The sequence below is a fragment of the Diadema antillarum genome, unplaced genomic scaffold (genome assembly GCF_040938485.1).
Source record: "Diadema antillarum isolate AM-2024a unplaced genomic scaffold, OU_Dant_1.0 seq00000512_RagTag, whole genome shotgun sequence".
Classification (NCBI taxonomy): domain Eukaryota; kingdom Metazoa; phylum Echinodermata; class Echinoidea; order Diadematoida; family Diadematidae; genus Diadema; species Diadema antillarum.
This window is the reverse complement of record NW_027271466.1, coordinates 1,224,219-1,246,169: the sequence shown is the minus strand read 5'-3', so window position 1 is coordinate 1,246,169 and position 21,951 is coordinate 1,224,219. Positions and strand designations below refer to the sequence as shown.

The 21,951-nt window shown below is 38.7% G+C and overlaps 1 protein-coding gene across 1 annotated transcript; it reads left to right on the top strand.

The window, feature by feature from the left end:
• Nucleotides 1-1,562: 1,562 nt before the first annotated feature.
• Nucleotides 1,563-21,017, top strand: LOC139734161 (SET and MYND domain-containing protein 4-like). Its single transcript, XM_071644965.1, has 16 exons — nt 1,563-1,585; nt 2,790-2,955; nt 4,016-4,117; nt 4,675-4,798; nt 6,356-6,392; nt 6,883-7,024; nt 7,765-7,889; nt 10,291-10,396; nt 11,141-11,491; nt 12,016-12,311; nt 13,991-14,064; nt 15,369-15,613; nt 16,507-16,588; nt 17,330-17,443; nt 18,479-18,602; nt 20,278-21,017. The coding sequence occupies exons 1-16, from the start codon at nt 1,563-1,565 to the stop codon at nt 20,408-20,410; spliced, it is 2,244 nt and encodes a 747-aa protein (XP_071501066.1). The 3' UTR covers nt 20,411-21,017.
• Nucleotides 21,018-21,951: the final 934 nt, after the last annotated feature.

Sequence of the window (21,951 nt, the reverse complement as noted above, 5' to 3'; positions counted from 1 at the left end):
AGGGGGGGGGGGATTCGCCAATTTCGGGGTGAGAGAAACAAGATGGATTTTTAATATTAATACTCCATGGCCATGATTATGAAAATATAAATTTACATGCAGTTTAGACCTTTTTCAATCCAGTCCTGTGTGTCAAGACTTTTACAAAACAATATCACCGATCAGCTACATCAACCTAACCTGGGCTGTACATAGAACAACATGAAAAATTACATCAAGGCTACCTTATAACGGCGCTATGCCATGCCAAGGTGAAATTCAAGATGATTTATCTAAAATGTAACAGACACGCTAACGGCTAAGCTACTGCATTAGCGCCCATTATAACATACACAAGCAACGTTCATAACATAGCTAACGTTGTACTTGTAGTCATCATGGTCATTAGGATTTAGAATACGCATATAAATGTATGAGTGAGACAGCACTGCAGTGTCGACTGCTAGCTGCTACGACTGTACGCACGTAAACTAACCTGCAAATTATCCTACTACGTAGGTTGCAGTCAGTCCCCCTGAGCAGCTGAATCACTTCGTTCTGGTCTGCGATTTCACGGTCTCCCCCACTCAATTTGATCCACTCTTTAGCACACAAAATAGGTTTCGTCTATCTTAGGTTTGTCATAGCCGTGAAATTTTCAAACTTCATCGATGTTACATGCATAATAACGCATCTTAAAAGTTTCGGCTGAGCAGACGACGTAGACGCGTCGACAGGCTCACAGGGGGCGGCCATTTTGACTCGTAAACAATAATTCTCGATTCGGATTGGATAACATACATCACATGATCGTTCGCGAATGAATATCGTACACGGCAAAGTGTACATATTCAGCTCCTCAGTGACAAAAAAGTTCACTGTTTCCCCCTAAATTACCAAAATACTACAGGAGGGTTTGTGTCGAACTTTTTCCTGTAGCCTTTTTGATTATTTGTTTACACGTAGCTGCGGAGAAATTTTAGTGCCGCAGTTGTCGGAACGAAACAAGCGAAAAAACCAGCTCACCCCATGGCCTAACGTAAAAATCCGCCCGCTATCGAGCGCTTTGCTTTCTAAAATGGCGCTCGCACCTGTCCGTGAGCGTACTACGCAAAATCGAGAGAGTGTACGCTCCTTGGTATAGTGATAGTGTACACAGGGCTTTTCTCGTTTTTCAGGGGGGCAGTTACCCAGGCAGGGAGGTGAGCTCACCTCCCTGGTTCAGGCTTGTGATCGCGAGTAGTGTTTGTGGAGCAGAGGTTGATAACTATGGCGGCTGCTGTTGATACTTTTTCCACGCTTTTGCGATCTCTCTCCAACGATTTGCAGGATCAGTCGCGAAAATCTTGGTTCCATAATTCGAGATGGGATGATATCGATGGAGAAATAATTAGAGCAGGACTGGAACTGGTGAAATTAAAGTGAGTATTCGTCAGAATCCGTGAAGGTTTCCGGAATATCTACCCACTATCAAGCTGCCAATCCAATCACCCAAATAGGTGGTCACATCCAGTCCCACATACTCTATATTGTGTATGCAATTTATTAGCGTGGGGCTGCATATAGACCTAGGCCCTATGGCTATGGCTGTCCCCGCTGAGCTGAAGTTAGAAGCCTAAGCTAAGTAAGATGATTTAGCCCCCTAAAACCAGGATTGTCCTATCTTGTATTATGTTTGTGCATAGTGGTTTTCTGTTAACATTCTGGAAATGTCAGTTTCAGCTGTAGAGTTCTAATTTATTTAGAAAGTGAATAAAATCATGATATGCAAATTAATGTCTCCTTCATCTATCCTTCACCGTCACTGGCGTCACGTTGCCGCTGCAATTCGCGCGAACCGCCGGCCGTAGGCTGGAGAGCCTTTAGTCTAGTTCTGAACTTTTTATCAATTCTTTTTTCGCTGACTATTTGCATTAAGCTGAGTGATGGCGCTATCCTGAGAACTGCTGCCCCAACAAGCAGCAGTTCGGGCAGTCGGGGGATTAAATTTAACAGGAATCCTCCACACTTTTGACTCTTGGACTCATTTAAAAAAAAGAAAATGGACAAGAATTAATTGAAATTATATTTGTATAACACAAGAAAACCTGTGTCTTTCCAATGATTTTGCCTCAAGATTCTTCCAATCCATCATACTAGAAATACAAGACTGATGTTTACAATAATAATGAAATTTTTGAGGAAGTGATCCCCAGAGGGTTAATTTGTATGTTTAATTCATGTTTGTTTCTTTGTTTCTTTGACAACTACTTTGTAATGCACGGTAGAGTATACTGTCATAGTAGCTGCGCAATATAAATGTCCACTGTTATTATCATTATCATTATTATTGTTGTTGTTGTGGTGGTGTTGTTGTTTTTGCAAGCAGCACGTAGAGCAACAGAAGTGCCATGGAGAAAGTTATGACAGAGTGTGTATATAGACCAGGCAACTGGTGCTGGTGGTGTAAGTAAGAAACTGCCTTTTTGCAGTTTCTTATTGTATTGAAGCACCTCTTAGGCTCATTTTGTGTGCATGGTAAGAGATGCTGTGCAGATGACTTTTACTTTACAGGCCGGATCCAGGAATTCTGTAAAGAGGGGGGGGGGTGCAGCTAATATTTCTGGTGCCACTTCCGGGTTTCATTTCTTTTTTTTCTTTCTTTTTTTTTTCTTTTTTTTTAACGAAAAATAAGTGGGGGCGCGACTGGGCCCTCCTCTGGATCCGCCACTGCTTTAAAATGCATATCTCTCCCAGTTCATAATAGCATTGAAACATTGAAAAATGAATGTAAATATAAGAGTATAGATATTTTTTTTCTTTCTCTACAGAGAGGAGAGAATCACTCAGATGATAAGCCTTTGCAATGGTTCCATCACAGATCCTACACTTTCATCTCCCTTCAAATCAGCAGCATCTTCTGAAGCAGCACGGAATGAGGGCAACCGACTCTTTCAGAAGAAGGATTACCTCGGGGCTCTGCAGCAGTATACAAGGGTAAAGAAGTTATGAGGAACATCAATGCACACGCATCCAACATACAATGCACACCCACACACATACAGGCACTCGCACAAGTACAGGCATATAAGAGAGGTGAAATGGAAGAAAGCGAGGGGTAGGGGGAAAAGTAAAAGAGAAAAAGAAAGCAAGTATGCAAGAAAGAGAATTGGGTAGGTAGACCCTGATAGAAAGAAAGTAAAATGTACTGGGCACTCATAGTTCTCATATCGCCATGTCTCGGTAGATACTATCAAATTGAAATAGAGATGGTGTGAAATTTCATAGGGTTACCGTAGAGCATAATAAAATGTATTCCAGGTAGGGGTACAGGGATAATTTCATGGAAATGAATATATTTTGTCATTTCAAGTCTGCTCTTGGGAACCTGCAGAAAATGGTCTCATCAAACCTGCTGAAATTATTAGTGCATTCTTCACTGAGGTCAATGACAGTTTATCTAGTTTTGTTTCACCATAACAGAAGTAGCAAAGAGCAGCAATGTATTATTTACATCATATGACATACTGATGATACTGTACTGTCCAGATAGCATTAGTTTAGTATTGGTATTAAAAAAATAATTGCTTTCTTGTGGCAGTAAATTCTGTGAAAATGATTCTCAAGTTATGTCACTCTTGTCCGCTTAGTTGAAATTCATGAAATTAATGTTTTGATGTTCAGAAAAGTTTGTTTTTATATGATAATGAATAATGCCTGGAAGCCTATTATCTCTATTTTTTTTCAATTAATTACTCTTTACACTTATTTACCCTTATCTTTAAATTTCTGCATTACTTAGCAGTTTGAGAAATGTGAAAATAGCTTCAAAAAGTGTACATTTAAGTGTACATACTAATCAAGTTGAAGTTCTGACAAGCATATAACAAACATATCTTTTTACATTGTATTTCTAATATAGTCATATCTATTGGTCTTTTCTATCAAATCTATATCATTAATGCAGTCTATTACAAGTGTATCCTTGATCTACTGGATAATGGTGCATATCCTGTGTTCATATTTTCGATATTGTTGTGTGTGCATTGCATTGCAGAGTGTGCAGCATGCACCATGTCACCAGTCGGAGGGGTCGCAGAGTCTCGCTCTGGCTCACGCCAATCGTTCTGCTGCCCTGTATCACCTTGGGGAGTACAAAGTGGGTATCGTTATAATACGAGGATGAAGAGCGGAGTTTCTCCAGTTTTATCTTGGCATGAAGTTCATTTCATGATTAAGATTTAGTCCAGCTGGTATCTCAAGTTTGTCTGTACCGTACCAGTCCATCTTAGCCCATCCAAGCTTTTGCAATTGAAGCCACTTGTATCCTTTCAGCATTCCAGTAAGAATAAACCCAGTAGAAGCAATGATCATTACCTAAGATGACACACTACAAACAAGGTACCTCTGTGCAAGTGGAAATGAACATTTTCTTTCAATATATCAAAATGCCATTATATCAAAATTTCTTATAGCCAAACAATAGAATTTGTATAAAGATGTACAAATGATGATTTAGGACTTGGATATGTACTTGATTGTGTTGAGAAATTTGTTGTAACTGTGTTTGTTATAATGGGAGTGCATTGTATTGCTTTCAGAATAGAGTGGGAATCTGCTCATACTCAGTATTAGAAACCTTTATATCAGCTTCCTAGTGGCATTTACAAAGCAATTTCAAGTTGAACTTTTCTCTTTGTGTATTGTTTTATTTAGCCTTGCATTAACGACATTGATGAGTCCCTAGCACACGGCTATCCGATCGACAAGCGCTTTAAGGTTCTCTCACGCAAGGGACAGTGCTTCATGAAGCTTGGCAGATACTCGAAAGCCAAGCAAGGTATGCCAGCTTCTCATCTCTAATTGTCTCTTGCACCTGCCCCCTTAAACAGTGAGGATTTATTTCCTTTCTTCTTTATGATAAATATATCATTTTTTATTTATTGTACATAAACGCAGCCTTAGTAATGATGAAGGGATTGGAATGTTCTGTATGCATTGCTTTCTAGAGATTTTTTATACTTTTGTCAAGTTTTTTTTTCTTTGATATCTCTATGTGCTCTAAAGTTTCACTCAGATCATGAACAGATTGTTTTGGTGAAATGTGTGTACACCTTATTGAAGATCTTAGGCCAGGCATTTATACTTGACATTAATTCTAGCCTGTCAGCATGCTTAGGCAACACATGAGTGTTATTCTGTAAATCTCATTGATATCCAGACCAAAGGAATCTGTCAATTCTCATAAAATGCTATCATGCTTCTGAGTTCTCAGCCATAAAGTTGAATTTGAGCACTGCGTCTTTTTGACAAGCTCAGCAGACAGAGACTCAGACCAGATCACGTTCTTGATGGGATAAAAGTTATTCTCCCCAAGTTCCATCTCCCCAGATACATTTTGATGCAATATTCCACTCTTTAGATTGCACTTTAGGATTACACTTTATGTGAGGATACATCAATCTTACACTTGTTACTGGCGAGAGAAATGTCATTATTTTTGTGTGTACGACCTGCTAAATGCCATACCTTCTTGGTAGAGTGGGTATTAGATAAAGAACACTCTTGTTTTCTCTACGATGGAAAGTGTTTCTATAGCATACACACTTTTGTACCTTAGATCTTCTCAATGTGACCAATACATATATATGCTAATAGAGTGACTAATGCACAAACTGGCATTTAGAGATGTAATTCAAAGTTTTATGGACTGATTTGTAAGAGTCTTGATCTTGAAAAATATTACCACTCCTGAACCATACTTGCACATTTGAGGGTTTTTTAATTTCTTCAAGCAGGCTTTTTCCTTTTGATTTCTAACTCATATTTTAGGAACTAAATACCAGTTACTTGTCTTTAGAATTGTAAATAGAATGTTTTTTTCATGTGGAGATGACATATGATTAATGGATTATTTTGTTTGCATTGTGTGATGACCTTTCCTTCTCTCTCCTTCATTCACAGAGTTTGAAAGAGCGATGCTTTGTCTGCCAGAACATGGCCCCACTGCTGATAAAAAGAAATCAGGTACCCCTGTTTAAGAAACATCTCTTTAAATTTCTTCTCTCCATTTTTTTTTTAATCAATTCATCACTATTATAGAGTTTGATACATCAAAGCAGGGTGTGTATTGTCACAGAAATATCTATTATATGGTACTTCTATCAATTTTCAGTCACTTTCTTTGAACTTCCTCAAACATTTTACTTGTGTATGCACACAATGATTCCATGCATTCATTGTTTGTGCCCGATGCTGAAGTAGTATTCAGTCTTTCGACCTATCCTTGTCTATCATCCCCCTGTCTCACTAAAAGAAGAATATTCATGCTTGGTATTTACTCTCACAGTTGAAATAATCATACTAAGTAATAAATTGTTTCTATTTGCAATTGCAGAAATCAAGTCGCTATTGGAGGAATGCAATAAAGCAAGGTGTGTGGAATTCTTTTCACTGGCAAGTATGTTTGTTTGTGTAGTTTGCAGATATTTAGAATCAAAGCAATTCTAAGACTAGTGCTTGTGCTTTTCACATAAAGTAGTGTATCAAAGCAATTCTAAGATTAATGCTTAAGTGCTTTTCACATATAGAACTGTGTCAAACCATGTAACAATTACAAGTGTTCCTATCAAGTAATGTCATCACCACAAATCATGCTCAATCATAAGTGTGGAACTTGCATAAGGACAAATTTATGAAAACATGAAACATTCCTATTTTAGTGTATAAAATAAATGACATACACTGCACTTCCATGCGTGATTCAAGTGGTGTTTTTAGTTATGTGAAGAATGTGTTTCATTTTGTGTTTTTTATTCAGTACATTAAAAAAAAAACAATAAAGAAATGTTTTCGTTGTAATGATATAAGTGCAGCAATAATCCGATAATGGCCAGTGTATTTTCTCTTTCAAACTCTTGACAGTAACATGCTGGATTTTGAACCTCCATACTATGGGCCTGATGAGTCTATGACAGAGAAAATTGCTGAGTGTTCCTCAAAACTTGTGAATGCTTCAGCAGCTGTAAGAATCAGATATCAGAAGGAAAGAGGGAGATACCTTGTGGTAAAGTCAACATTTGAATTTCTCTCCATTACTTTTTTTTTGTTGTTGTAATGACCAGGCATTTATATGAACATGTCAGTTTGAATTTCTCTGCCCACTCTAATGACAGTGTAGTTATCACTAACACATATTAAGCCAAAATGTATAAAAACCTCAAGATATCTTTATATAAAATATATTTTTTCTTATTTTTTAAGGACTTTTGAATACTAGAGCAAGTGTGTCTTACTTTGAAAGGGGGAGCACTGTGGAACATGTTTTTAAAGAACACAATGTCTGTGTCTCATTGTGTTTTGAATGCTATGGAAGCTGTTCATTGTGACTATATGTTAATGGTAATCTTCCTTGAAAATGTTGGTCAAAATTTTACAAATGTTTATGTGTTTACTCTAATGAGTTCTGCAATCATATTCTTTCTCTTCCTTGCATTTTGAAATGAGCTTCTCCATGGGTACTTTGCTTTGAAAATACAAAGTGTGGCATTAACAAGTTAGTAAATTTCAAAGACTAATGTATAAGGGTGAATTCTTCCTGGCAAAGTCTCTTGGATGCTAAAAGAGAGACAGAGAGTGAGAGCAAACTGACCATTTGGCTTTCCACATGTATGCCTTAGTGAATATCTCTCTTCATTTTTTACTTCCTTCATTAGTCAAATAGACATTGACTGGCCCAAAACTGTATTATTCCTGAATCACAAACTTCATACAGTTCGAAATGTTCTTCTATCCCAACCGTACCAGGCAGAGTCGGCCGTACCAGCTGGTAGACTGATCATCAGAGAAAAACCCTTTGCATCCGTCGTGCTGAAGGACGAGGCAGACTTTCACTGTCACGGCTGCTATGTGCGATGTTTGTCACCGATTCCGTATGTATGATTAAAGTTGTTTTTGTTTTTTCTGTGAATACCTAAAGTAGCAGTGTACGGGAGTCAATTTTCTGGAATTTTGCATGGAAGAGAAAGTTCACGAAATACATAAAACTTATACTTCCCCGAGATGTTGCAGTGAGTGTGCAGGAGCCAAATTTTCTTTTTACTTTACAAAGCTTTCAGCAGTGTACACCATCAATATACTTTCGTGGCATGAACATAAAATCATTGTTTTGCGTTAAAAAATAAATGATGTGATCATATTCATTATAGATTTTTCATGAGAATGAATGAGGAATAGAATCTATTCCAGTATTAGAATTGTAGCTATACAATACTTGGAAAAAGGTCAAATATCTGTGGAACAAATTATGAGGCTGATGCTTCAAACATAAATTGGGTGAGGTAAAATACATATGAATTGTGTGAGAAGAGTTCTGGAGATGATCAGGTTTAAATCCTGATTGTCATTATAATGCTGTGTTGATTTTTATGCCTCCGCCACAAAGTGGTGCCGGAGGCATTATGTTTTCGGGTTGTCCGTCCGTCCGTCCTTCCGTCCGTCCGTCCTTCCGTCCGTCCGTCCTTCCGTCCGTCCGTCCGTCCGTCCGTCCTTCCGTCCGTCCGTAATGAATTTTGTGGACAAGGTAACTATCAAAACCTGTTGAGGTACCCTAATGAAACTTGGCATGTATGTGTATTAGGGGGTGAAGTTGTGCCTATCAACTTTTGGGTGCACATGCTCAAGGTCAAAGGTCAAAAGGTCAAGGTCAAATACATGAAATTTCACTATTTCCACCATATCTATTGAATGCCTGAAGATATTTTCTTGAAACTTGGTGTATACATGTATTACCCAATTAAAATTATCTGATGAAAATTTGGGTCATGAGGTCAAAGGTCAAAAGGTCAGGGTCAAATACATAAAATTTCACTATTTCCACCATATCTATTGAATGCCTGAAGATATTTTCTTGAAACTCATTGTATACCTGTATTACCCAATTAAGATTCTCTGGTGAAAGTTTGGGTCATGAGGTCAAAGGTCAAAAGGTCAAGTAAAAATATTAAAACTTCTTTTTTTTTCTCCGTACCTTGGAAAATTGCTCAAGGTATCTTCATGGAACATACAAATTGCTGTAGTACTGTATGTACATGTACTGACTGGAAGTGATTATCTAGAGAATGTAGGGTTCATGGGGTCAAAGGTTAGGGGTCAAAGGTCAAGTGCAACACTTCAAAATTTTACTATTTCCCTCATATTTATGCAATGCCAGCAGGGTTATTTTTTTTTTACACTAGGTGTATGCATGTGTAACCTAATAGAAATTCGCTGGAAAGTTTTTTTCTAATTTCTTTTATTGCCTCAAAGGTCAAAAGGTCAAAGATCAAGTGAAAGTGCTGAACTAACTTTTTCCTTCATATCTCGGAAGTGGCTCAAGTTATCTTGGAACTTAGTACATATTATGCATGTTCTGCCTGAAAGTGATTATCTTATGAATTTTAGGGTCAAGGGCCAGATGAAAATGGTAACAATTTACTATTCAATTCAGAAATTGCACTTTTTCTCCACACCTGTACCTTGAAAATTACTCAATGCCTAAATGTATGAATGGGTCAAAGTCAAGTTAAAGTCCTTAAATCCGTAGATACATGCTCTCCTATTCATCCAATTAAACCTAGGTCAAGGAAGGTGAACATTCAACACATTTGTGACAAACTTGTCATTTCAATATTTTGCCAATTTTGTGAAAATGTAATCACACATTGTCCACATGTACTATCTAGACCTATTGGGAAAATCATGCATTATGGCGGAGGCATACCAGTCGCCAAAGCGACATTTCTAGTTATTTATGATCATGATATAAATCATCAAGGCCCTGCTCTTTGACAAAAAAAAATATCTATCTAGAAACTTCCACCTAAACAGAGTTTGATTCTTCTGAGTACAGAATGCCTCTTTGTAAATCTACTGTATGGAATGACTTAAGTAATTTGTTTGATGGCTCTGTACCTGTGAGCATTGATTACTGTATAAGCTGTTATTTTCGCAAGAGTTTAATTTTTGCGAATTTCGAGAATCACTCCTGGTCCGCGAAATTTAGCAACACACGAAAATGTCGCCATACGCATGCTAGTATGTAGTAGCGCACTTATGATAAGCCTGGGTGTCAAATCGAGATAACAACATCTCGCGAAAATGACCTTGACCTCCCCATTTGGGAAATATCTGTATGCGAAAATAACAGCTTATACAGTAATTGATTAATTGACTTATTATTAATGCATTCATTCATTTGTCACTTCAATTCTTGATTCATTCATCCCTTTGTTCATTTGGTTGCTGAAATATCAAAATGTTTCGGTTTTTAATAGTTATCTTTTTATATCTTAGATGCTTGCAGTGCACACAGGCAAGGTATTGCTGTGATGAGTGTAGAACAGAGGCTTGGGATAACTACCATTCTTCTGAATGTGCGGCACAAGATCTACTGGAACAGGTATGGAGACCCGTATCTTAAAACATTAGTTGCATCACACGTAAGACCCTCTTTTGCAATGCTCTCACAAACTCAATCTTCATTCTCTCACTTTCTTTAACTTGGAACCAACCTGTCAGGTGTAAATCATACCCTTATGGTATCACTCATTTCCTTTCTTGCCTGAGATCATAGCATAATTTGATTTGTTCCAAACTATATGAAGTTACATTGTGTGACATAATTACCCCAGGTTGCACTTTGCATGTACCTATTGTTTATCAGGTTTGCAAAGTACAGAATGGGTTTGTATCATTAAAAGACGCAGATGTCAAACTGTCACATGGACATTTATCTTCCAGAGACAATACCATCCCACTATGTTTCTCATACGAGTACTCACTAAACATCAATGTAGTCAACAAGGATATAAACAGCTGTGTTCTTCCTTTTAAAGGTTGTGGCAATTGTGTGTCTGCTTCATCTTGCTGATTCATTGTCAAACAGGGCAGTCTGGCGTCTTTTATTCAGGATTTATCACTCGATTTTGTAATCTCTGCTATATATTTCAGTAGCAAAGTAAAAATCAATTACAGGAAAATTCTGTGACTTCAATTATGTGATTTTTCAGCATATGTTCATAAGCTCAATCTCTCTTTCTCTTCCTCTTGTTTTTTTTTTCCTCTTTATTTTCTTTTGTTTTGATTGAAAGCAGATTCCCATTTGAGTATTGAGGGGTTTTGTTTTTGTCTTTTCCATGGCCAGCTAGACGAATTCAGTCGATTGAGTCTTCGCATCCTCCTAGTGGCTGGGAAGGCAGAGGTAACGCGGCAGGTCACCGTTGGAAACGTTTCTTCACCTTCATACTCTGCATCCCTGTCGTCGTCATCGACTTTAACGTGTACAGAGAATGAGGCATCACGGCAAGTGCAATCATTAGCTGACCCTCCACAGCCATCATCGACATCGTCGTCCATTTCATCATCGTCATTGTCATCGACACAAGTGCTGGGGCTAAGTCCCGATGGCATTTACCTGGCCGACTATCACTCAGTGTGTCACCTTGAGGCACGATCAGCCAATCACAAACCTGCTGAGCTGTGCCATCATGCAATGGTGAGAACTGTTTCTTGTTTGTTTGTTTATTCGTTTGTTTGCTTCCACTTGGGTGTGCATTTTTAAGGTGTCAGTGTAAAGTTTATGAAATGGTTCTGTCTAGAAAGGATGAGTTTCTGAAATTCAAGTTGTCACTCCAAGTGTCACAACTCTTTGTGTATCTTGTTTAATACAAAACACCTGCATAATAAAACTTTCTTGTTTTTAACTTCTTGTATATTTTATCATTTGGTGCATCATTTGTTTCCAATGTATGTATTTTCAGGGTGGATAATTTTGTCAGTTTGCTATTAATTTGTTTATAAATTGATGCATTTTTCATAAAATCTGTTTTTTCCCCTTTCTATTAAACTTAGGACATCTCGTAGAGTGATGGATGCAATCATTATGTGAATATTTGCTGCCTCTTATTATTGTCTTGTGGTAAGACAAGGTTCTTACTGTAGATCTGAAACTGAAACCCAGCAGGACATTTCCTTTCTTCATATATACCGGTACGATTATACATTTTTTTTCCCCTGCAGACATCAATCTTCTTGGCAAAATGTTTTCATCAGAAACTTGTCTCTCCTGTTGCCATGGAAACCCTGTCAGAGGATGACCTCATCAACAGACTGGCTCAGCTCCTTTTCCTCCATGCGAGGCAGCTGAAGATAAATTCCCATGCCATCACAGAGGTGGTGTCAGGCAAGGGCAGCAACCCAGCAGGAAAGTCTGTGGGTGGGACTGTGCAGGAGACCTCCCAGGTCCGTGTTGGCACCGCGGTCTACCCGACGGCAAGCCTTATGAACCATGCCTGTGAGCCAAATGTCATTGCCAGGTGGGTGTTAAGTCTGTCTTTAACACCTTCGATGCCAGTCTTCTAGCCGTACAAAAGAGCATTCCCATTACAGGCCCGTAACTAGGATTTTATGGGGGGGGGGGGGGGTTCAGAATGAGAAAAAGTGGACCACTTCCAGGTTTCGTTGGCTGACAAGCAAGGAAAAAAAAAAAAAAGGCTTCAGTGCAATTTTCTGGTGCCACTGCAAGCCCCCTTTCATTGTTTTGTTTTGTTTTTGTCAAAAGGGGGGAGGGGGTTCCGCAACTCATTTTTTTCTTTTGATTTCTTTTATCTTTATTTTTTGGCTGCGGGCAAATGGGGGGGGGGGGGGGATTCCGCAGAACCCCCTGAACCCCTGAACCCCCAGTTACAGGCCTGCCATTATACTCTCCAGTGTTCAGCTGTCTGGTTAAAGTTGAAGTGGGCCACAGTATTTTCAACAAACAGGACAGGACACTGCAGATGCATGTTTCATGTTTTATAGGAGAAGGGCTTACAATATCGTGTTCTTCACGTTTGATTTGGTGGTGCAATCAGGCAATTGTCTACCGGTTGCTTACTTTGCAGGGTAGTGCAAGTTCTAATTGCCCAAGGCAGCTTGGCAAATTGATATGTCCTAACTTCATAGTGACATGTATCAGGACTTCCCTATCAACTATCATAGACTGACAACTATATCTAGTGATCCATATCATCGACTTCTATTTCGGACCATCATTATACATAAATGGGGTCATTTATTTATCATTTAGTTATGCTCCTTTATCACCAATTCCTACTCTGACAGTGTTTAATTTAGAAATTTTTAATGATCATTTATTGTAACTAATAATCATTTAACTGGTGTTAAAGGAGACCTCCGGATGATTTTCAGATTTTTACATTTGAACCACCATAAATTAGTTATACTGAGGACAGAGTTTCAGAATTTATGAAAATTGGGATGAAAAATAAGAATATTTTTGAAATTTACATTATAACAAATTGCAATGAACAAGGATGATGACATGGCAGGGTCACCATAAGAATGCATGAGTTGGGGCTCAAGGAAGCAGAACAAAAGAAGAAGACATGCATAGATTACACAGGTGAACTCGCAAGCAAGCGGTATTGTAATGGAATTACACCGCTACATTTCTGGAATATGTGAACCTCCTATGTCATCATCCTTGTTCAGTGTAATTCATCTAAGATTTTTTTAAGTATTGTGTCTCTGCTCAAGGACCACACTAAATTCCACAAATCTATACATGGAGCTGTTGATTTATGTACTACATGATGTGAAATTATGAAAATCGCCTGGAACGCCCCTTTAATGCATAAAAGGGGTCATTATCTATGTATTCATGTTGTCGTCTACAATTGCACAGAGAAATACATTGAGAAGACTGAGCCCATGCATGCACTCTCAATTTGCAATCAAAGGTGTAACTTTACAATGCCACTTTACATAGATACATGTATGGAGCCTTCTGTGTCTCATTGTAGACATTTTGCCAACAAAATACTTTTATTTTCACGTTCAGTAAAAGCAAAAAAAAGCAAAAAAGGACAAAGAAAAGAAAAAATAAGACATCCGAGTGATTATTTCAAGATCTGAGTTTTACCAGGTTTGATAACATAAATGTTTTCTACAGGAGTCTATGGAGGTGATTAGTCATCTATGTTTTCTATCCCAGCTTTCACAGGGGGATACTCTCCATCCGTACCACCAGAGACATCTCAAGAGGGGAAGAGATTCAGCATTGCTATGGTGAGAGAAAAAGATGTTTATATTATATTGGCATACCGGGGAAAGTATAGCAATATATTCCTTGGTCAAAGTCAAAGACCATATTGCCCCAACTGCAGATAAGGGCAATATTGTTCTTGCCAGTGCAATATTTTCTGATGACCCATGAAGTATTTGAACTATATACACTGTATATGGTACTTTTCCCAGCGCATGCATGCTGTAACCTATAGAGTGAATTCCAATTCAAACTAATTGAGGACGAGTCCCGAGTATACGCGGGCAGGGATCTATGGAAAATGTGTGTCGTAGCAAAATCCGCCCATCCTCAATGAGTTAACTGTAAAACATGAACTTTGACTCTATGACAGTTTTTCTGTGAGTTTATTAACCTCCAGACTGTGTTTCGTAGAATTTTTCGTGCACTACGTGCAGCAGAAGAAAGACTCGAAGTCAATCAAAATCCCTTTTTTGTGGAAAAAACTGCATTCCATTCTGTTCTCCATCATTACCTCTCCTTTGATACAGCTCCAGGGAATTTATCCTGTGGCAATGAGCCTGTGTCTAGTAGTCCCACGGCAACCTTGGCCGTTAGACAAATGACGAGCCACAGTGATTTTTATTCCCATTTACTTTTTGTCTGATGTTTTTGTGATGGCGAAACCTTTCATTGTCATTGCTGACAATCTTTCGATCTCTGTGACTTTGTCTAGGTCCACATTACCTTGACTGTTAAACACATGAAGCGCCATACTGAAATGATTGTTGCTTTCTGTCTTTTTATGATAGAGAAAGCTTTTACAATCATTAGGCCTACTTATCATCAGCAGATCTCAGTGGTTTTATTCAAAAGGGAAGCAGCAGTCTACCCTTTTTACCTTGACTTTCAGTGCAGTTGAATAAATCCTGTTGAAAGAACACTCCTGCAAGTGTTTTCTTAGGTTATGCAGAGTTCAAAAAGTTGTTGTTACCTCTTCCTCAACTCAAGTTTTGACCATGACATTCATGTAAATTATTTGAATATTGTACATTCAAAGCCATTTGACATGATTTGATTGTATGTAGGTAGTTAAAGTCATGGACCAAAAGTAGTGAAAAATCATATTTCTCTTTTCTTATCTCGTGAAGTCTAGTTTACTGGATGACAAATGCATGCAAGGAAATAAATATTTGCGTTTGAAAAGCCACAGAATGAGACAAGGTCAATAGAGTGTCACCCCTTGCAAACACTCCCTTTCAATGAACAGGCAAGCTTTCAAAGCCAGTGTTATCAAAAGCCTTTGAAACTTTTTATCCCCGCATTCTTTCCATGAAATGTTGACCAGGACCGCACGCTCGTCGCATGCCCACAGCCGAAAGGCAGAGGGCGTTGATTGATCAGTACGGCTTCCGCTGCGACTGCAAGGCTTGTTCCAAGGACCAGCAACCTCTCAGCCAGGAGATGGAGACACTGTACAAGTGTCCCGGCTGCGGGCACCCCTTGTACGTCGATGCCGCGGCTCAGTCCAGGCTGGGTCTGTGCGCAGCTGAGGCCTGTGGGAAGGAGGTTTCCCTCGAAAGAGCCATGGAGGTATTCAAGATTATAAGTCCCCATCTTTGCTGCAGTGTTTGCAAATTCGATAGATGAGGTCAAAGCGTGTGAATCAAATCATTAGATATTCAATTCGGGCAAGTCCCAGTATCATTTAAGAATATGCATGCAATATTTTGGAAGTTCTTTCTGTTTGATAAGCCTGTATAATGATTGTTTCACAACATCAAGCAAAACAAGGCCTGACCACTGTTGAAGCTATTAAAGCTGAGCACATAAAACTTACAATTGTATGATAAAGTGAAAGTCATGCGTGCATTAAAGCAAGGTACTGCTTACAACCAGAACAACACCTACCATCTTCATGCTGCATGTAAGTGTTATATGGTTGTGTGCATGCATCATATATGCTAAAGATATCATATTTCTAAAGTGTAAATGTGATATTTGACTAATTTCAATTTTCTTTTGATTCTCTTTACATGTTCTAAATATATTGCTATATTTCTATTGTAATTCTAAATTGTAGAAGAGAACATCATTTCACATTCACATGTTTCTACCATAACTGTAATTAACTGAACCTTGCCTGATGCTACACAATGAAAGGTTTCTTCTGAATCAGACAATAGGCCGTGCCTAGTGCACAATCTGGTATCAGGCCATTTCAAATGAAAACAAACAAACAAACAGAAAGATTTCTCATGCTAAAGAAGAAGAACAACAACAATAACACTCATGCAAAGACAAAGCATGTATTAAACCTCTGTGCACCACCATATCAAGATGTCATGGTTATTATAGACACACTCACTCACATGCACACACACATGTTGCCAACAGTAACAGTAAAGGTGATATGCTTTGTGTGAAATATGTCCTAATAGTGACTACCAAAATTTGTGATGTCTTTGTGCCCTTATGATCGGCAGGAGGAAGATAGAGCCGTTGCCCTCCTGTCGAGACTGGACGAGATTTTCAACTCGTCTGGTATAGACCCACCTCATATTCATGGTGAGAAAGCTTGCAACAGCCACACTTCACTTGAAATGACAAGCGGCTGTCTCCAAAATCACCCTGAAGATGAATCACATGGTCAAACTATTTCACTGTCATTTCTTCTCTTCTTCTGTTTTATTTCTGTACTGTTGTCATGAAAAGGGAAAAAAAAATCAACTACCTCCAAGCTTATTTAATACATCCTATAAACTGAACATGAAACATAAACATTGAAGCACAGCCTCAGGTAAATTATCATCATGTCTTGATGCTCTTCTCCTCCTTTTTTTGTTTCTTTTGTTGTTGTTGTTGTTGAAAGATTTGTCTCAGTCCGGTGTATCGTGGAATGATATTAGAAACATACGTCCTTCTTTGATTAGTGAATGAATCAATGCAACACTGTCATCACTGCTCTGCTGTTTGCTGTCCTGCAAGAATCCTAAGGATTGTTTGATTATGATTTTTTTGTTTTTGTCTTGTCTGTTCCAAACTGTAATGCATATTGTGTCTTTTAAGAACTGTGTATGTATTTACGAAGCAAAGTGATGTTTGTAGTTTTTCAACTTTCTTGTTTCAACAAAACATCTCTGATGCCTGGTAGTGATAATCTGGTTGGCTGTGAGTTTGTGGCTGACTGGGATTGTTTGTTTGTATGTTTGTTTGTTTGTTTGCAAACCTCATCACTGATATCATCACTGCTATTATCATTATTGTTTTTGTTATTCTAATATTTCTGTTGGTCGATGGATGATGCAGATCTCATCTCCAAGGCGCGGTCCTGTCTGGGAGTGTTGGAGGGTATCCTGGTACCCCATCACATGTCCCTGGCCACAGCCTACGACTTCATTGGCAAATGCCATGCAGCCCTCGGTAAGACAGAGATTTGCCTGGTAAATGAGGGTTACTACCCCCAAATGTTCCCTATTCTGCACTCTCTTTCCTATGATCAGATATATGTGGTTCTGCACAGCTATTGGGGAAACCCCCCCCAAAAAAAAAAAAAAAAACAAACAAACAAAAAAACAAAAACAAAACAAAACAAAAAACAAAACAAAACAAAACACAAAACAAAGCAAAAAACAAAAACAAAAACAGTAAGTTGAGGAAAACATTACAGCCAGCAATGTTGATATGGTCCAGTGAGTGGGCACAATTAGGCACTCCACTACTTCATCAATTAAATTAAAGACATACTGAAGTACTTACAAAGTGTGAATAGGCAGCCAAAATGTTGCTGGAAATTTCTCATTTACTTGTGCAGTCCTGATTTGTCAAGGACTTATACAAGCAGTGTGATATTTAATGGTTTTTCTTTAGAAAAAGCATACATGCACTAGAATAAGACAAATTAGTCACTGAAAATCTGTGAGCAATTTTCAGCTCAATTCTTTGGCAGTGATAGCCCATCCCTCAGTGAAATTTAAAGAAAAGCTTTTTAGCGGTTACTGTCTTTGAATTGGAAAATTCTAGGCTAGCTCTATCTAATACTGTGCAAACCAATGGTAACCCAAGTGAATTAACTGTACAGAAGTTTTGTGTGTAGTTTATGAGTGTTTGCACTAGAATGAATTCACCCCGAAAAATCTGTGGTGTAACCATGCTCAATGTCCTGAAAAACAAAGAGATAGATTTATAATACCTGTACAAGGTATGATAGATTTGAGTTAGAATGAAAGAAAGAGTTATTAATTCAGGGGGGTGGCATAGCACAAATCTGAATTTCTTCATTCAGTGTCTGCACAAAACATATCTCAGGCTTATCTCGTGAAATCTGATTTCAATGAAACTATCTGTGCAGCAGTTTGATTCTTGTAATATCCTGAAAGTGTGGATAACACCCTCTATGTAGAAACCACATTGTTGCAATTCCCCACACATTATCCGGCGTCGTTTCTTGAACCACAGGTGAGTTCCACGAGGCCGGCACATGGTTGTCTCGCTCCCTTCCTATTGTGGAGAGAGTTTACGGCAGTGGGTCTGTGGAGCTGGCCCATGAGCTTTTCAAACTGGCTCAAATCCACTTTAACGGGTAAGGAGAACTGAAGGCATGTTTTACATCGAAGTGTTCTGCACTAAAGTCACAGCTATACTTTAAAACTATATAGAATCAAACGTGGATGGGTATCTATCCATGGTGCCTCCCCCTTAAAAAAAGTGATGATAATAATTTACCCCGTAATTGTCATATAATCGTAGTTCCAAACAAAGTCTTTCAATCTGCCAAAAGAGAAACATTATCTGATTTGTGCCGTCTCGGATAGGATAGAGGGCGCTATGCAGTTTGGTCAACCAGGAAGTTGCGAATGAAAATAGAAATGTGTTCAGAGTGGGGAATGAGGCGAGTTCGGAGTTCGTTTCATACATAGTGTGTATGTTTGACACATCATTTGATGGACACAAAGCGAAACGTTGAGTGCTTGTTTCGTTCACTTATGTTCCAGACTCTAAACTGAAGTGAATTTCTGGACCTGCTCGACCCCCAACTGATGAAAACTTTTTCCACTAACTGTCACAAGAATACATATCTGCTATGACTCATTAGGTTCACTTTGTCAGAGTTTTAGAAATGCTGCACCATATCCCAGAGGACTTTTAGTGGAATGATTGGATCAAAGTCAGGAGGTTAAACAAGCACATATTGTAGTTTGGTTGGTCCAGACATTAATCTCTCTTACACAAACAGATTTGTCTTGGTTCATCGTGCTCCACTCATGGCACTTTGCCCTTTTGTGTTTGTGGTAGTAAAATATGTTTATGTGTATCTGTTTATCATCTGTGCCTCTTTTCCTCCTTTATGGCATTCTTCCCTTTGTCAGAGCAAAGCATTTTGAATTGAGCCCGGCCATGCAAAAAGTAATTGATTTCGGTCTGAAACGATGCGCATTAATCCAAAATGAGAAGGGCGGGTCCTGGCAAGGTCGTGAAAAGTGCGTGCCGCATTTGATGTTGGTCGTAAAGTGGCATGATGGCGTTACACATGTGCTGATATCGGATGTGAAATTGCACCATCCTGTCCCATGCTGTGAATAAGTAACCCCACAGAACAGGGCATGCATCGTGTTTTCATGGTTTCATCATGTTTTCATGGTTGTTCAGGAGCCTCACACAGCCGTCATGGTGATATCGTTGCAATGCATAGGTCTTTAATAGCATTGCTCATTTTTACCCATAATTGGGCCAGGAGAAACTTGTTTCATGAAAAAAGAAAGTCAGATATGAATATACACCTTTGATGAATACTTGAGTGCAGTCAAAAGCAATGACTCTTCTACAAATTGGTCTTACAGCAATCATGGAATTTTAATGCATGTAGTCATGTGAAGATATACTGCATATATTTTTTTTCCTAAGTAGGGGCCTATTCTGAATTATATGCATCTTAGCTTCATATCAGGCCAAGTGTACTTTAAATTGAAAATCATATCGGATACTTTCGAACTGATTCATGTTTCATCCCATTCATGTCAGGGTTTGTGCATGGGACAGTAACTTGTGCGGATATGACATCTGGAGTTGTTTCATCACTTTTTAAGCATTGAATAAGTTTTACTGTTCCTAACTTGAAGGACAGGCAGATTCTTGTATTCAGTTGGCAAAGTGAAAACATATTTTCTAGTCCTACATCATACCAGTACTTGGCCATCTGGCAAGGGTCAGATTTGAAATTATTATTTTTTTAATATATTTTCATCCATACATGACAGGAAAGAAGTCCAGCCAGCATTATCAGCTACCAACAGGGCCTTGGAGCTGTTCATGCGTCACTATGGCAACAGCCACGAGGATGTCATTGAACTCATGGAGATGAAGGCATGTTTGATGTCACTGCAAAGATGACCTTTGCCCTCTCAACCTCTGACCCTTGTACATTCCCTGTCTATCCCACGCTCACGTGCCCACATCTTTGTCCCTCGGGTGATGTTAGATGTCACCCGAGATCCGAAGAGTAAGACAAATCTTAATAACTGAAAGATGAAATTATGTACTGTACCCCAGTGTGTCTTAACTGTGAATGAAAAGCAGGGAGATAAAAGCAACAACATCACTTTTGATTTGAAACGGAATTTGCCATTGAAAAAAAAATACAAAGTTTAGATCATTTGAACATTAACATCAACCTATAAACACCTCGAGATAGAATGCACATAGAAAGATGTCAATTAGTGATCTTCTCAAATGAAACATTGAGTTTACAGTTCTGCAGAAGTGATATCAAGGATATTACATTTGTTTGGGTTTATTCACAAATTTTCCAAATGGAGTGAAGTTTAATCACTTTATTCCTTCATTCAAAGTCACCGTAGATTATATTTTGATAGGATTGGGAGAAACTAAAGTGAAGCTGCTTGCGTAAGTCAATGTTCCTTAGCCCATTAACATTTGAGACAGTATACCCAGTGTAGATGAGGCTTATTAAGTGAAGGGAGCATACATAGCAGGAATATACAATGGATGCACTTATTCATTATTACGATGATGCAGGTTAAATGAACTAAGTTTGTTCAAAGAATTACTCCTGAGAGGCAGTATTCCTAATGGGAGAAACTGTATCATGCATCATTCACATTTTTTTTATACGACTATGAGTGTACCTCCCAAAAGCCCTTTCGTAAACCGCTTTGCCAATCTAACATGCGCTACATATGGTCATACGCACCCAGACTGCACCCACCTGCTCTGGCACCTTTTTCGTGCAATACATTAGACATCATTCTTTTGTTTAGTGTTACCCCAAGTGTGTAGCTGAAAACTGATCATCTTATTCAGGTGAAAAATCAATTTGCCGCCACAGTTTGACATAATGTCCTTGCTGTGAAATATATTTTGGGCCTTATCACACCTCCAAGACGCTAATGATCGTCTGGATGGAGCTACGTGCAACATACAACCAAGCCAGATATGATTCCAGCTTGTAGTAGTCTGAGGAAAACCATATGAAGTGATTTCAAGAGAAAAAAAAAATGAATAGGGTAAAAAAAAAAAAAAGGTGAGGACAAAATGTGTTGATCTTCACTAACGCCATTAATCTCCCAACAATAGTGAGATGCATTCAACACCAGCGCGGGGCGGAAGTTCAACGAGGGGTTATTGTACACCGCCACCTAGCCCTCCCTGCACGATGCCAAAGGGGGGCTGATTGATAATAGGTGAAAGGTTCCATGCTTGCCAGCACTGTGTGTGACAAAGAGGAAGGTAGATTTCTTCTGCTACATTATGATTTCATTCAAATGCCTGTTTTTTCACCCCCCCCCCAATTTTGGAGCTGGTACAGGTGTAGTTTTCCCCCAATCATAGAAGACCGTACGCAAAAATGACGAAGGTGTCACTTCCGCAAAAAAATGCGCACATCCCCTGCAAGTTGTGTCAAATATAATGCT

Excerpts from the sequence above, each read along its gene's own strand:
- LOC139734161 (XM_071644965.1), top strand. The coding sequence starts at position 1,563 with ATGGCTGTCCCCGCTGAGCTGAA. Across the intron at positions 6,393-6,882 it reads GAGGAATGCAATAAAGCAAG|TAACATGCTGGATTTTGAAC; the intron begins GTGTGTGGAATT and ends AACTCTTGACAG. Across the intron at positions 14,065-15,368 it reads AGAGATTCAGCATTGCTATG|GACCGCACGCTCGTCGCATG; the intron begins GTGAGAGAAAAA and ends AATGTTGACCAG.